Source organism: Macaca mulatta, chromosome 6, assembly GCF_049350105.2.
Source record: "Macaca mulatta isolate MMU2019108-1 chromosome 6, T2T-MMU8v2.0, whole genome shotgun sequence".
NCBI lineage: Eukaryota > Metazoa > Chordata > Mammalia > Primates > Cercopithecidae > Macaca > Macaca mulatta.
This window is the reverse complement of record NC_133411.1, coordinates 185,211,267-185,227,250: the sequence shown is the minus strand read 5'-3', so window position 1 is coordinate 185,227,250 and position 15,984 is coordinate 185,211,267. Positions and strand designations below refer to the sequence as shown.

The window sequence follows — 15,984 nt, the reverse complement described above, 5'->3', positions numbered from 1 at the left end:
CTTCATCTCAAAAAAAAAAAAAAAAAAAGAAAAAAAGAAAAAAGTGACAGTTTTTAAGTGTGGGGCTAAAATTTGAACCCAGATCTGGGCCTCTACACTGAATGGGTCTTCACAAGTGGAAGAAAGGTAAGAAATTTCATTTACGAATGAAATTTCATTAATTTGACCTGTCCTCTCATGCACGGACTCCAGTCACACTGACCTTCTCCTAGGCCTAGGGAAAGGACACCCAATCCCTAGGGGAAGATGTTAGCTCACCTCTCTTGTGTCTTTATCCGGTATTAGTGTCTGAAAGAAGAGGTGATGAACCGGAGGTCGTAAGAAGTACTTCAGTCTATGCAGGCATGGTCTGTTGTACAACCCACCTTGTGGTGTTCGTGCTTGTACATGGGCCGACCTGAGTTTGGCAGGCTCTGACAGTGATATTTCTTTTCTGGCTGGGGTTTCCATGACAGAGAGCCAAGGAACTTTCTCTAAGGGAGTTTCAGACAGTGGGCTGGGAGAGCAGCTTGGAGAAGACAGAGCTGAGATATCCATAGGCATGTCACGGTTCTGTACACCATTCTGGGTAGAGTCAGGCCTGTCTCCTGGTAAGTGAGGGATGTCTCTAGGTGAGTGTGTCACATCCCCTGATGAGTGTGGCCTGTCTCCAGGTGAATGTAACACATCTCCCGGTAAGTGTGGCATGCCCCCTGGTGACGGTGGTACATCTGGTGACGGTGAAGCATCACTTGATGACTGTGGCATATCTTCTGGTGACCCTAGCATGTCTCCTGATGACTGTGGCACATCTGGTGATGGTGGCATGTTTCCGGGTGACCGTGGTACATCTCCTGGTGACTGTGGCATGTCTTGCACGTATGCCACATCTTGTGGATGTAATATGTTTTGAGGTGGGCCTGGTACATCTTGAGGTAGGCCCAGAGAGTCTTGAGGTGGGCTTGGTGAGTGCTGAGGATGCCATAATGAGTCTTGAGGTGGGCTTGGGATATTCTGCCCAGGGCATGGCACTTCTTGAGGTGGGTGAGTTAGAGCTGGTAGTTGGCACTGCATGGTTTGTGATGGGCATGACAAAGCTCGTGGTGGGCATGAGGAGGCTCGTGGTGGACATGGTGAGGCTCTCAGTGGGCACGGCAAAGCTTGGAGGGCACATGGCAAGGCTTGTGGTGGGCGAGGCACATCTTGCTGTGGGCATGGCAAGGGTGCTTTTTGATTGCTGCTGCTGCTGCTGCTGCTGCTACTATTATTGCTTGTTGGGGAGAGGGAGCTAACATCTGAAGACAGCTGTAGGCCTGCCAAGAAGCTGAGGTTACCTGTGAATGTGGCTGAGCTACAATTAGGCTCTGTTGGATAAACAGAGCTTCCACTGATGGATGTAGCGGGTGGGGGACCGACAAAGGTGTTTTCTTCCACTAGGTCCAAATCTACAGGATCACTGTTAATGATTCTCCGTGCTGTAGGCTGAGAGCTTCTGTCCACCTGCCTTTCCATCGCCCCTTTGCCAGAGAGGCGGGCACATGTCTGAAGACTGGTTGGCTCCTTCTGGGAAGGAGTGACAGGTTCTAAAGTTAAGTCAAGAGTGGCAATAGGTCTATTTTCTCCCTCAGCTCCTGTCAGGTCAATCACACACAGTCCATTGCGATCTTTTGTCCTTGGTCTGGTCTCTCTAGTTAAGTCAATGAAGTCCTGTTGAAGGATTGTATGAAGAGAAGAGGTCAAGATGGCAGTATTAGCTTTATCTGAGATGACTTAAGTCTTAGCTTTTAAGGATAAGCATTACTTTACCATTTCACCTCACTGATAAGTTACACATCTTGTATAACATAAGCAATAGTATTGCTAAAGCTGTCAATTTCTATACCTTCTTAAATTCTCCAAATGCCACAGGCACATGACTAGGATCATAGTGGGATTTTTTTTTTTCTGGTCCAAGGAGGACAGGGGAGTAGTAGGAGATATTCCAACCTTGAGTCACAAAGCAAAAAGCAACCTTTGTTTGGAAGGTCAAATACACAGGATAACCTACAACAAAAGCTAAATAAGAAGTGAAACAAATGTAAGAGAACCTATGTGCTAAGAACATGTTGAGTATTTTCACATCTCTTTAATTTTCACAACGACCTGATAAGGTAGGCATTATCAATCCATCATACAGATGGGGAAACTAGAGTTCAGAGGGGTTATCTACCTTAAGATTATACAGCTAAGTAGCAGAGACAGACATTCAAACACAGATCTGTCTACTTCTTTCCCTGTGAGGGCCTAGGAATGTACAACTTGATTCAATATGTAATCAGCCTAGAAACAGATATGAAAGATAATATAACAAGGGTAATAACACCAATAGTGTAAGTCTGAACTCTAAGTAAGTAAATTAATGAAAACTTCGGATATCCACTTCCATTCCTTGGCAAATTGATCAGGCTATTCACAAAGCCTAATGATACAGTACAGAGGTATTGTAATCAACCCCTGTACCATAAGCCTAGAAAACTATTGCTCTATCTTCCAGGTGTCTTCTCACTTACTTGGATACTATCACCATTGGTACTTTAGGGCCCTGAGGCTAGCAATACTATTGCTGCTCCAACAGCTACCATGCTATTTCTCTTAATAGATGGTCACCATTGTCAACAGCACCAAAGCAGAATACAGAATTCTGGGTAGGTCAAGTGAGAAGCTGGCATCCTGGAATAGGGATTCCCTCATCCTGGAATAGGGATTGCTTGGTGAAACCTAATGCCTCATTCTTAGGAAGCAGCCATATGGTATCACCACCTTCAGTGGCTTGGCTTGCAATGGCTAGTAGAACTGAACATAAATAGCTGAAAGGCCATCAAAGGTCCGAACTCAACTCCTCTCCCATAGCCAACTGCTAAAATGCAACATCACCAGGTCTCTCCCATTTATTTATTTATTTAATTTAATTTTTTCTTGAGATGGAGTCTCGCTCTGTCAGCCTAGGCTGAGCAGTGGTGCAATCTTGGCTCACTGCAAACTCTGCCTCCCAGGTTCAAGCGATTCTCCTGCCTCAGCCCCCCAAGTAGCTGGGATTACAGGTGTATGCCAACACACCAGACTAATTTTTGTATTTTTAGTAGAGATGGGGTTTCACCATGTTGGCCAGGCTGGTCTCGAACTCCTGACCTCAGGTGATCTGCCCGCTTTGGCCTCCCAAAGCGCTGGGATTACAGGCATGAGACACTGTGCCTGGACTATTTAAAACCCATCACTGGCTAGGTACGGTAGATTACCTAGGGCCTAGGAATGTTTGCTTTTGTCCTTTTTTTTTTGAGATGGAGTCTCGCTCTGTCGCCCAGGCTGGAGTGCAGTGGCCGGATCTCAGCTCACTGCAAGTTCCGCCTCTCGGGTTTACGCCATTCTCCCGCCTCAGCCTCCCGAGTAGCTGGGACTACAGGCGCCCACCACCTTGCCCAGCTAGTTTTTTGTATTTTTTAGTAGAGAAGGGGTTTCACTGTGTTAGCCAGGATGGTCTCGATCTCCTGACCTCATGATCCACCCGTCTTCGCCTCCCAAAGTGCTGGGATTACAGGCTTGAGGCACCGCGCCCGGCCTGCCTTTGTCCTTTTACCTAGAATGACTATTATCCCTTTGATTGTTTGGAGTTTTTTGTCTTTCAAGACACAGCACAGATACCATTATGTGTGAAATCCTTTCAGATGACTTCTCCTCCCAGGTTAAACTAACCCCTTCCTCTACCATGTCTCCACTGAACCCATGCAAACCTCTCTCTTTATCCTCAAGAATTTAATGATATTGAAAATAGAAATGTATTTTTACTTCATTTTCCAATTATGCATCACTACTATAAATATACTTGATTTGCATATATCAATACTGTATTCTGCAACCTTGCTAAGTTCACATACTAGTTTGAGTAAACTTTTTTTATCTATTCCTTAGGATTTCTTTTTTTTTTTTCCTTTTTTATTCTTTCAATTTATTTTATTTTTCTAAGTGTTTGCTTACATTTTACTTTTATTTTTTTACTTTTTTTATTATAAGTTCTAGTATACATGTGCACAACGTGCAGGTTTGTTACATATGTATACATGTGCCATGCTGGTGTGCTGCACCCATTAACTCATCATTTACATTAGGTATGGTATATCTCCTAATGCTATCCCTCCCCCATCTCCCCACCCCACAACAGGCCCTGGTGTGTGATGTTCCCCTTCTTGTGTCCAAGTGTTCTCATTTTTCAATTCCCACCTATGAGGGAGAACATGTGGCATTTGGTTTGCTGAGAATGATGGTTTCCAGCTTCATCCATGTCCCTACAAAGGACATGAACTCATCCTTTTTCATGGCTGCATAGTATTCCATGGTGTGTATGTGCCACATTTTCTTAATCCAGTCTATCACTGATGGACATTTGGGTTGGTTCCAAGTCTTTGCTATTGCGAAGTGCCACAGTAAACATACGTGTGCATTGTCTTTATAACAGCATGATTTATAATTCTTTGAGTATATACCCAGTAATAGGATGGCTGGGTCAAATGGTATTTCTAGTTCTAGATCCTTGAGGAATCACCACACTGTCTTCCACAATGGTTGAACTAGTTTACAGTCCCACCAACAGTGTAAAAGTGTTCCCATTTCTCCACATCCTCTCCAGCACCTGTTGTTTCCTGACTTTTTAATGATCGCCATTCTGACTGGTGTGAGATGGTGTCTCATTGTGATTTTGATTTGCGTTTGATAGCCAGTGATGATGAGCATTTTTTCATGTGTCTGTTGGCTGCATAAATGTCTTCTTTTGAGAAGTGTCTGTTCATATCCTTCACCTGCTTTTTGATGGGGTTGTTTGATTTTTTTCTTGTAAATTTGTTTAAATTCTTTGTAGATTCTGGATATTAGCCCTTTGTTAGATGAGTAGATTGCAAAAATGTTCTCCCATTCTGTAGGTTGCCTGTTCACTCTGACGGCAGTTTCTTTTGATGTGCAGAAGCTCTTTAGTTTAATTAGATCCCATTTGTCAATTTTGGCTTCTGTTGCCATTGCTTTTGGTGTTTTAGACATGAGGTCCTTGCCCATGCCTATGTCCTGAATGGTAGTGCCTAGGTTTTCTTCCAGGGTTTTTATGGTTTTAGGTCTAACATTTAAGTCTTTAACCCATCTTGAGTTAATTTTTGTATAAGATGTAAGGAAAGGATCCAGTTTCAGCTTTCTACATATGGCTAGCCAGTTTCCCCAGCACCATTTAATAAATAGGGAATCCTTTTTTCCCATTTCTTGTTTTGGTCAGGTTTGTCAAAGATCAGATGGCTGTAGATGTGTGGTATTATTTCTGAGGGCTCTGTTCTGTTCCATTGGTCTATATCTCTGTTTTGGTACCAGTACCATGCTGTTTTGGTTACTGTAGCCTTGTAGTATAGTTTGAAGTCAGGTAGTGTGATGCCTCCAGCTTTGTTCTTTTTGCCTAGGATTGTCTTGGCAATGCAGGTTCTTTTTTGGTTCCGTATGAACTTTAGTTTTTTTCAATTCTGTGAAGAAAGTCATTGGTAGCTTAATGGGGATGGCATTGAATCTATAAATTACCTTGGGCAGTATGGCCATTTTCACAATTGATTCTTCGTATCCATGGGCATGGAATGTGCTTCCATTTGCTTGTGTCGTCTTTTATTTCATTGAGCAGTGATTTGTAGTTCTCCATGAAGAGGTCCTTCACATCCCTTGTAAGTTGGATTCCTAGGTATTTTATTCTCTTTGAAGCAACTGTGAATGAGAGTTCATTCATGATTTGGCTCTCTGTTTGTCTGTTATTGGTGTATAGGAATGCCTGTGATTTTTTTCACATTGATTTTGTATGCTGAGACTTTGCTGAAGTTGCTTATCAGCTTAAGGAGATTTTGGGCTGAGATGATGGGGTTTTCTAAATATACAATCATGTCATCTGCAAATAGGGACAATTTGACTTCCTCTATTTCTTTCTCCTGATTGTCCTGGCCAGAACTTCCAACACTACGTTGAATAGGAGTGGTGAGAGAGGGCATCCCTGTCTTCTGCCAGTTTTCAAAGGGAATGCTTCCCGTTTTTGCCCATTCAGTATGATATTAGCTGTGGGTTTGTCATAAATAGCTCTAGATACGTTCATCAATACCTAATTTATTGTGAGTTTTTAGCATGACGGGCTGTTGAATTTTGTCGAAGGCCTTTTCTGCATCTATTGAAATAATCATGTGGTTTCTGTCTTTGGTTCTGTTTATATGATGGATTACATTTATTGATCTGCGTATGTTGAACAAGCCTTGCATCCCAGGGATGAAACCCACTTGATCATGGTGGATAAGCTTTTTGATGTGCTGCTGGATTCAGTTTGCCAGTATTTTATTGAGGATTTTTGCATCGATGTTCATCAGGGATATTGGTCTAAAATTCTCTTTTTTTGTTGTGTCTCTGCCAAGCTTTGGTATCAGGAAGATGCCGGCCTCATAAAATGAGTTAGGGAGGATTCCCTCTTTTTCTATTGATTGGAATAGTTTCAGAAGGAATGGTACCAGCTCCTCCTTGTACCTATGGTAGAATTTGGCTGTGAATCCATCTGGTCCTGGACTTTTTTGGCTGGTAGGCTATTAATTATTTTCTCAATTTCAGACCCTGTTATTGGTCTATTCAGGGATTCAACTTCTTCCTGGTTTAGTCTTAGAAGGGTGTATGTGTCCAGGAATTTATCCATTTCTTCTAGATTTTCTAGTTTATTTGCATAGAGGTGCTTAGAGTATTCTCTGATGGTAGTTTGCATTTCTGTGGGATCAGAGGTGATAACCCCTTTATCATTTTTTATTGCGTCTATTTGAATCTTCTCTCTTTTCTTCTTTATTATTCTTGCTAGCAGTCTATAATTTTGTTGATCTTTTAAAAAAATCAGCTCCTGGATTCATTGATTTTTTTGAAGGGTTTTTTGTGTCTCTATCTCCTTCAGTTCTGCTCTGATCTTAGTTATTTCTTGCCTTCTGCTACCTTTTGAATGTGTTGTTCTTGCTTCTCCAGTTCTTTTAATTGTGATGTTAGGGTGTCAATTTTAGATCTTTCCTGCTTTCTCTTGTGGGCATTTAGTGCTATAAATTTCCCTCTACACACTGCTTTAAATGTGTCCCAGAGATTCTGGTATGTTGTGTCTTTGTTCTCACTGGTTTCAAAGAACATCTTTATTTCTGCCTTCATTTCGTTAGGTACCCAGTAGGGTACGTAACCTGCTCATTCAGGAGCAGGTTGTTTGGTTTCCATGTAGTTGAGTGGTTTTGAGTGAGTTTCTTAATCCTGAGTTCCAGTTTGATTGCACTGTGGTCTGAGAGACAGTTTATTATATTTTCTGTTCTTTTATATTTGCTGAGAAGTGCTTTACTTTCAACTATGTGGTCAATTTTGGAATAAGTGCGATGTGGTGCTGAGAAGAATGTATATTCTGTTGATTTGGGGTGGAGAGTTCTGTGGACGTCTATTAGGTCCGCTTGGTGCAGAGTTGAGTTCAATTCCTGGATATTCATGTTAACTTTCTGTCTCGTTGATCTGTCTAATGTTGACAATGGGGTGTTTAAGTCTCCCCTTATTATTGTGTGGGAGTCTAAGTCTCTTTGTAGGTCTCTAAGGACTTGCTTTATGAATCTGGGTGCTCCTGTATTGGGTGCATATATATTTAGGATAGTTAGCTCTTCTTGTTGAATTGATCCCTTTACCATTATGTAATGGCCTTCTTTGTCTCTTTTGATCTTTGTTGGTTCAAAGTCTGTTTTATCAGAGACTAGGATTGCAATCCCTGCTTTTCTTTTGCTTTCCATTTGCTTGGTAGATCTTCCTCTATCCCTTTATTTTGAGCCTATGTGTGTCTCTGCACATGAGATGGGTCTCCTGAATACAGCACACTGATCGGTCTTGACTCTTTATCCAATTTGCCAGTCTGTGTCTTTTAACTGGTGCATTTAGCCCATTTACATTTAAGGTTAATATTGTTATGTGTGAATTTGATCCTGTCATTATGACGTTAGCTGGTTATTTTGCTCGTTAGTTGATGCAGTTTCTTCCTAGCCTCGATGGTCTTTACAATTTGGCATGCTTTTGCAGTGGCTGGTACCAGTTGCTCCTTTCCATGTTTAATGCTTCCTTCAGGAGCTCTTGTAAGGCAGGCCTGGTGGTGACAAAATCTCCCAGCATTTGCTTGTCTGTAAAAGATTTTATTTCTCCTTCACTTATGAAGCTTAGTTTGGCTGGATATGAAATTCTGGGTTGAAAATTCTTTTCTTTAAGAATGTCAAATATTGGCCCCCACTCTCTTCTGCCTTGTAGAGTTTCTGCTGAGAGATCTGCTGTTAGTTTGATGGGCTTCCCTTTGTGGGTAACCCAACCTTTCTCTCTGGCTGCCCTTAACATTTTTTCCTTCATTTCAACTTTGGTAAATCTGACAATTATGTGTCTTGGAATTGCTCTTCTCGAGGAGTATCTTTGTGGCATTCTCTGTATTTCCTGAATTTGAATGTTGGCCTGCCTTGCTAGGTTGGGGAAGTTCTCCTGGATAATACCCTGAAGAGTGTTTTCCAACTTGGTTCCATTCTCCCCATCACTTTCAGGTACACCAATCAGACGTAGATTTGGTCTTTTCACATAGTCCCATATTTCTTGGAGGCTTTGTTTAACTCTTTTTTTCTCTAAACTTCTCTTCTTGCTTCATTTCATTCATTTGATCTTCAATCACTGATAACCTTTCTTCCAGTTGATCAAATCGGCTACTGAAGCTTGTGCATGCGTCACGTAGTTCTTGTGCCATGGTTTACAGCTCCATCTGGTCATTTAAGGACTTCTCCACACTGGTTATTCTAGTTAGCCATTCATCCAATCTTTTTTCATGGTTTTTAGCTTCTTTGTGATGGGTTCGAACATCCTCCTTTAGCTTGGAGAAGTTTGATCGTCTTAAGTCTTCTTCTGTCAACTCATCAAAGTCATTCTCCGTCCAGCTTTGTTCTGTTGCTGGCAAGGAGCTGCATTCCTTTGGAGGAGAAGAGGCGCTCTGATTTTTAGAATTTTCAGCTTCTCTGCTCTGGTTTCTCCCCATCTTTGTGGTTTTATCTACCTTTGGTCTTTGATGATGGTAACGTACAGATGGGGTTTTGATGTGGATGTCCTGTTTGTTAGTTTTCCTTCTAACAGTCAGGACCCTTAGCTGCAGGTCTGTTGGAGTTTGCTGGAGGTCCACCCCACACCCTGTTTGTCTAGGTATCACCAGCAGAGGTTGCAGAACAGCAAATATTGCAGAATAGCAAATGTTGCTGCCTGATCATTCCTCTGGAAGCTTCATCTCAGAGGGGCACCTGGTCGTGTGAGGTGTCAGTCGGCCCCTACTGAGAGGTGCCTCACTGTTAGGCTACTCGGGGGTCAGGGACCCACTTGAGGAGGCAGTCTGTCCATTCTCAGATCTCAAACTCGGTTCTGGGAGAACCACTACTCTCTTCAAAGTTGTCAGACAGGGACATTTAAATCTGCAGAAGTTTTTGCTACCTTTTGTTCAGCTATGCCCTGCCCTCAGAGGTACAGTCTACAGAGGCAGGCAGGCCTCCTTGAGCTGCGGTGGGTTCCACCCAGTTCAAGTTTCCTGGCTGATTTGTTTACCTACTCAAGCCTCAGCAATGGCCGGCGCTCCTCCCCAGACTTGCTGCCACCTTGCAGTTTGATCTCAGACTGCTGTGCTAGCAATGAGTGAGGCTCCATGGGCGTGGGACCCTCCGAGCCAGGCGCGGGATACAATCTCCTGGTGTGCCGTTTGCTAAGACCATTGGAAAAGCACAGTATTAGGGTGGGAGTGACCCGATTTTCCAGGTGCCATCTGTCACAGCTTCCCTTGGCTAGGAAATGGAATTCCCTGACACCTTGTGCTTGCTGGGTGAGGCGATGCCTCGCCCTGCTTTGGCTCTCGCTCAGTGGGCTGCACCTACTGTCCTGCACCCACTGTCCGACAAGCCCCAGTGAGATGAACCCAGTACCTCAGTTGGAAATGCAGAAATCACCTGTCTTTTGCATTGCTTACGCTGGGGGCTGTAGACTGGAGTTGTTCCTATTTGGCCATCTTGGAACCTAGGATTTCTATATACATTTCTATATATGTGTTGTCTGCAAATAAGTCTTACTTCCTTTCCAATCTGTATATATATATTTTTTGCCTTATTACAATTGCTAAGGCATTCAGTATAATTCTGAATAGAAGTGCCAAGAACAGACATTCTTGCTTTTTGCTTTTTGAGATGGGGTCTTGCTATGTCACACAGGCTGGAGTGCAGTGGCATGATCCTATGACCTCAGCCTCCTGTGTAGCAGGGACTGCAGGTGCGTACCTCCAAGCCCAGCTTTTTTTTTTTTTCATAGAGACGTGACGTCACTACAGACTGGTCTTGAACTCCTGGGCTCAAGGAATCCTCTTGCCTTGGTCTCCCAAAGTGGTGGGATGACCAGCGTGAGCCACTGTGCCTGGCCATTGCTTTTTCTTTTTCTTTTTATAAGTACATAGTAGATACATATATATATAATATAATATATATAATAATTGTATATTATATATATTTATGGGGTACCTGAGACATTTTGAGACAGAAATATTTTGAGACATTATATAATGTGTAACAATCACATCAGGGCAAATGAGTATCCATCACCTCAAGAATTCATTTCTTTGTCAAGAGCATTCCAATTATACTCCCTCAGTCATTCTGAAATGTATAATAAAATATTGCTTACTGTAGTCACCTTGTTGTGCTATCAAATACTAGATCTTATTCATTGTATCTAACAATATTTTTGTACCCAATAACCATCCATTCTCTCCCAACCCCCTACTCCCCTTCCTAGCCTCTGGTAACCATCATTCTACTCACTATCGCCATAAGCCTAATTTTTACCTCCCACAAACAGTGAGGACATGCAAAATTTGTCTTTCTGTGCCTAACTTATTTCACTTAACAGAATGCTGTCCAGTTCTGGAAGGTTATTAATAATTATTGATTCAATTTCTTTATTGGATATAGGTCTACTTAAATTATCTACTCATACACCTCTTTTTTTTTTTTTGCGACAGAGCCTTGCTCTGTCACCCAGGCTGGAGCATAGTGGTGCGATCTTGGCTCACTGCAACCTCCGCCTCCAGGGTTCAAACGATTCTCAGGCCTCAGCCTCCTGAGTAGCTTAGATTACAGGTGCCTGCCACCATGACTGGCTGATTTTTGTATTTTTAGTAGAGACAGGGTTTTGCCATGTTGGCCAGGCTGGTCTCGATCTCCTGACCTCAGGTGATCTGCCCACCTTGGCCTCCCAAAGTGCTGGGATTACAGGCGTGAGCCACCATGCCTGGCCCCTTTCCTCTTCCCTCTCCTCCTGGTGCTGTGAGCTGTGCTGCCTGAAGTTGGGGAAGCGGTGACATAAGCTTTCCCTTGGCTGCCCCAGCTGGTGTCTCACTGTATTGTGTGGACCCCAAATCCCCTGGTTCTGAGCCTAACACAGCACCAGGTCTCGTGCAGGAATTGCAGTCCTTGTGGCCTAGACTGCCTTTCAAATTTATTTAGCACACCAGAGCACCTTAGCCCATGGTGGTGGGGCTAGCTGGAACTCAAGTTCCGACTGCTAGGATGGACGATTTGCCTCTGGCTATGTGTGTTCTAAATGCTCCTGCTGTGGGCACCAGCCAAATTCTGCCGTGTGTTGTTTTCTGCTGTGACAGAGCTGCAGTGAGTTCCAATGCAAACTCCCACAATCACTTCACTTTCCCTTTCCCAAGCACATAGATTCTCTCTCCACATCATACTGCACTGCTGGAGGATGGAGGAGGGGTGGTATAGGCAATTAAAGACTACCTTTCCTAACCTCTTCAGTGCCTCTTTCCTTAATACGTTAAAACCAGGTACTGTGATTGCTCACCTGTGTTTTAGTTCTTATGAGAGTGTTTTCTTGTGTGGATAGTTGTTCAAGTTGGTGTTCTTGCTGGGGGGAAACTGCTGGAGGGTTCTATTCGGCCATCTTGTTCTGCCTCCCCTGCTTATTCTTGAACTTAGAAGAAAGAATTTCAGACTTCCATCATTAAGTATAATTCTAGCTGTGGGGTTTTCACAGATGCCTTTAAGGAAGTTCCTTTCTTTTCCTAGTTTACTCAGAATTTAAATTTGGAATAGCTTTTAATTTTGTCAAATGCTTCTTCGGCATCTGTTAAGATGATGATGATTTTTTGTTCTACTAATATCAGAATTTATATTGATTGATTTTCTAGTGTTAAATTAACCTTGCAATCCTGGGAAATCTTCTCTTGGTTATGATGTATTGTTCTTTTCCTATATTGATGGGCTTCAGTGAATTGATATTCTGTTAATAATTTTTGCATATTTATCCTGGGCACAGTGGCGCATGCCTGTAATCCCAGCACTTTGGAAGGCCTAGGTGGGAGGATCTCTTGAGCTCAGGAGTTCAAGACCAGCCTGGGCAAAAAGCAAGACCTCATCTCTACAAAAAAAAAAAATAAATAAATAAACTAGCTGGGCGGGGTGGTGCATGCCTGTGATCCCAGCTACTTGGGAAGCTTAGAAGGGAGGACTGCTTAAACCTAGAAGGTCAAGGCTGCACTCTGGCCTGGGCAATAGAGTAAGGCCTTGTCTCTAAGAAAAATAAATTTGCATGTTTATGTGGGATTTTTATTTGTAATTTCCTTTTTTTGTAATTTCTTTTTCTGTTTTTGTTATCAGAGTAAAACTGAATTCATAAAATAACTTGAGAAACAGTCCCACCCCTTCTATTTAAGTTGTGTTTGAATGGTACTATGTCTTTCTTAAATATTTGGTGAAATTCACCAGTGAAGCTCTTTGCACCTGAAATTTGCTTTTCAGGAAAGGTACAAATTAAAATTACAAATTCAATTTCTTTAGTAGACATAGGGCTATCAATATTTTATCTGCCTTCTTGTGTTAGTTTTATGACTTGTGTTTTTCCAGAAATGTGTCCATTTCATTTAAAATATCAAATTTATTGGCATAAAATTGTTCATAATATTCCCTTATCAACTTTATAATTCTATACTCTGTATAGATTTATTCCCAATTCCTATTTTTATTCCCAATATTGGTAACATTTTTTAAATCCCTGATAAATCTAGCTAGACATTTATTGATCTTTTTAATCTGTTTCCTATTTCATCTATTTCTGTTATCTTTATTATTTCCTTCTTTCTACTTTAGATTTAATTTGTTCTTTCTCCAGCTTCTTAAATGGAAGCTTAGGTTTAGACTTTTTTCTTTTCTAACATTAACATTTAAAACTAAAAATTTCACTGTAATGACTACTTTTGGCTTCATCCCACAATTTCAAAAAGTATGTGAATTTTTCTGAAGGACACAATTTTTAATATGTACTCATTTTATTATCATCTGGTTCAAATTTACTTCCATTATGGTCAGAAAACATACTCTGTAAGATTTTAATCTTTTGAAATACACTGAGACTTATGTCCTAACACATGGCCTACCCTGGTGAATCTTCCTTGTGTACTTAGGGAGAAAAAGTGTATTCTGTATTTGTTAGTTACAGTTCTATAAATATCAATCAGGTCATGGTAGCTAATAGTGTTTTTCAGATCTTTGATTTCTTTACTTTGGTGGGGGGAGATCCAGTTGTATTATCAGTTACAGAGTGAAAAGTGTCCAACTACAGTTCTAACTTTGACTGTTTTCCCTCTTAGTTCAGTTGTTTGCTTCACGTATTTTGAAACTATATTTATTAGGTGCATATACACATGTAATTCTCATAACTTCCTAATGTATTAACTCTTTTATCATTATGAAAGATTCCTCATAGTCTCCAAAAATCTTCCTTGTATTGATGTCTTGTTTTTCTGGTAAGAACAGAGTTACTACAAATTTCTAGTGCATACTATTTGCATGGTATATTTCTTTCTATCCTTTTACTCTCAGTGTATTTGCATCTTTATACGTAGAATGTCTCTCATATAGACAGTACATCTCATACAGTTAGCACATACTTGGTTTTTGCTTTTTTTTGGTCCAGTCTGACAATCTCTGCCTTTTGTTTAGAATTTTGGTCTATTTACACTTATTTACATGTTCAGTTTTAAATCTACGATCATACCGTCTCTTTCCTATTTCTTCTATCCATTACTTGTTTCTCTGTCCCTCTTTTCCTACCTCCCTTTATGCTAGTCACATAATTTTTGGCATTCCATTTTAATTCCTCTATTGGTTTTCTATGTATATCTCTTTTCATCATATTTTTAATGGTTGCTCTTGGGACTACAGTGTATAAATTCAATTTATTCCAGTGTACTTTAGAAAATTTTAGAAAATGTACTGAATTACTTGGCACAGCATGGTGGCTCAGGCTTGTAGTCTTAGCACTTTGGGAGGCCAAGGCGGGCAGATTGCTTGAGCTCAGGAGTTGGAGATCAGCCTTGGCAACATGGTGAAACCCCATTGCTACAAAAAAAATTAGCTGGGCATGGTGGTGCGTGCCTGTAGTCCCAGCTACTTGAGGGGTTGAGTCAAGAGGATTGCTTGAACCTGGGAGGTTGAGATTGGGAGGTTATCCTGTGTATTATCTGTATACATTGTAAAAAGATATTAAGACATAACAAAAAATCATTATTTTTGTTTTACACACGTTTACAATTTCATGTACTCTTCATTCCTTTGTGTAGATCCAAATATCCATTTAGGTGTCATTTCCCTTCAGTCAAAATGTCTTATAGTGCAAGTCTACTAGTGAAAAATTCTCTCATCTCTGTTTATCCAAAAATGTCTTTATTTTCCCCTTATATTTGAAGGATAATTTTGCCAGATGCAGAATTCTTGACTGAAAGCTTTCTTTTTTCCATCATTTGAATATGTTGGTCCAATGTCTTTTGACCTTCACAGTTTCTGATAAGAAGTGAGGTGTTGGCCGGGCGCGGTGGCTCAAGCCTGTAATCCCAGCACTTTGGGAGGCTGAGACGGGCGGATCACGAGGTCAGGAGATCGAGACCATCCTAGCTAACATGGTGAAACCCCGTCTCTACTACAAATACAAAAAAACTAGCCAGGCGAGGTGGCAGGCGCCTGTAGTCCCAGCTACTCGGGAGGCTGAGGCAGGAGAATGGCGTGAACCCGGGAGGCGGAGCTTGCAGTGAGCTGAGATCTGGCCACTGCACTCCAGCCTGGGCGACAGAGCGAGACTCCGTCTCAAAAAAAAAAAAAAAAAAAAAAAAAAAAAGGAAGTGAGGTGTTAATTGCACTGTTGTTCCCTATGTACAATATACCATTTTTCTCTGGATAGTCGGTAAGTGGTTTTCATTGTGATTATCTTGCTTTCAGTCTGCTATACTTCTTGGGTAAGTTAATTTTTTCCCATAAAATGTGAGAAAATTCCAGTCATTATTTCTTTAAAACATTTTCTATAATCTACTGCTGCCGTTCCTTCTAAGACTCTAATTATACCTATAATGGATTGTTTGATAGTGCCCTACCTACCTCTTTTCAACTTTATTCCGGCTTTTTCTCCCCTGTTTCTTGAAACTGGGTGATTTCTATTGATCTAGCTTGAACTTCATGGCTTCTTTTGCCAATCTGCTTTGTTTTCTAATCTACTGTTGAAGCTATTTAGATTTTAAAAAATTTTCAGTTACTGTATTTTTCAACTCTCAAATTTCCATTTTTATAGTTTCCATTTCTTGGTTGAGATTTTCTACCCACTCATTGATGTCATATTTTATCTCATTGAACACATTTACAATAACTGCTTTGAAGTTTCTGTTAAATCCAACAACTAGGCTCACTCAGAGTCAGTTTCTATTGACTGCCCTTTCCCCCTCCTTGAGTACGATTCACACTTCTGTTTCTTTGCATGCCTAGACACTGGGTTTAACTGTGTTCTTCTAAGAATTGCTGTGGGATTTTTGTTGTTGTTCTAGTAGATATTAATACTTAACCTGCCTAGATTTGAACTGCAAACTTT

At 41.2% G+C, this 15,984-nt stretch overlaps 1 protein-coding gene across 3 annotated transcripts in view; it reads right to left on the bottom strand.

The window, feature by feature from the left end:
- The window catches only part of SIMC1 (SUMO interacting motifs containing 1), a 92,464-nt gene that overhangs the window by 47,329 nt on the left and 29,151 nt on the right, over positions 1-15,984 (bottom strand). For 2 of the 3 annotated variants that reach the window (XR_001445673.3, XM_015141460.3), the window contains exon 2: positions 259-1,686. Coding sequence is in view for 2 of the 3 variants with exons in the window: in XM_015141460.3 (XP_014996946.3) it covers positions 259-1,686 (1,428 nt within the window). In the remaining variant the exon portion in view is untranslated. Of the gene's footprint in view, positions 1-258; positions 1,687-11,916; positions 12,047-15,984 lie in introns of those variants that run through there. The other variant, XM_077937457.1, reaches the window with a different exon arrangement.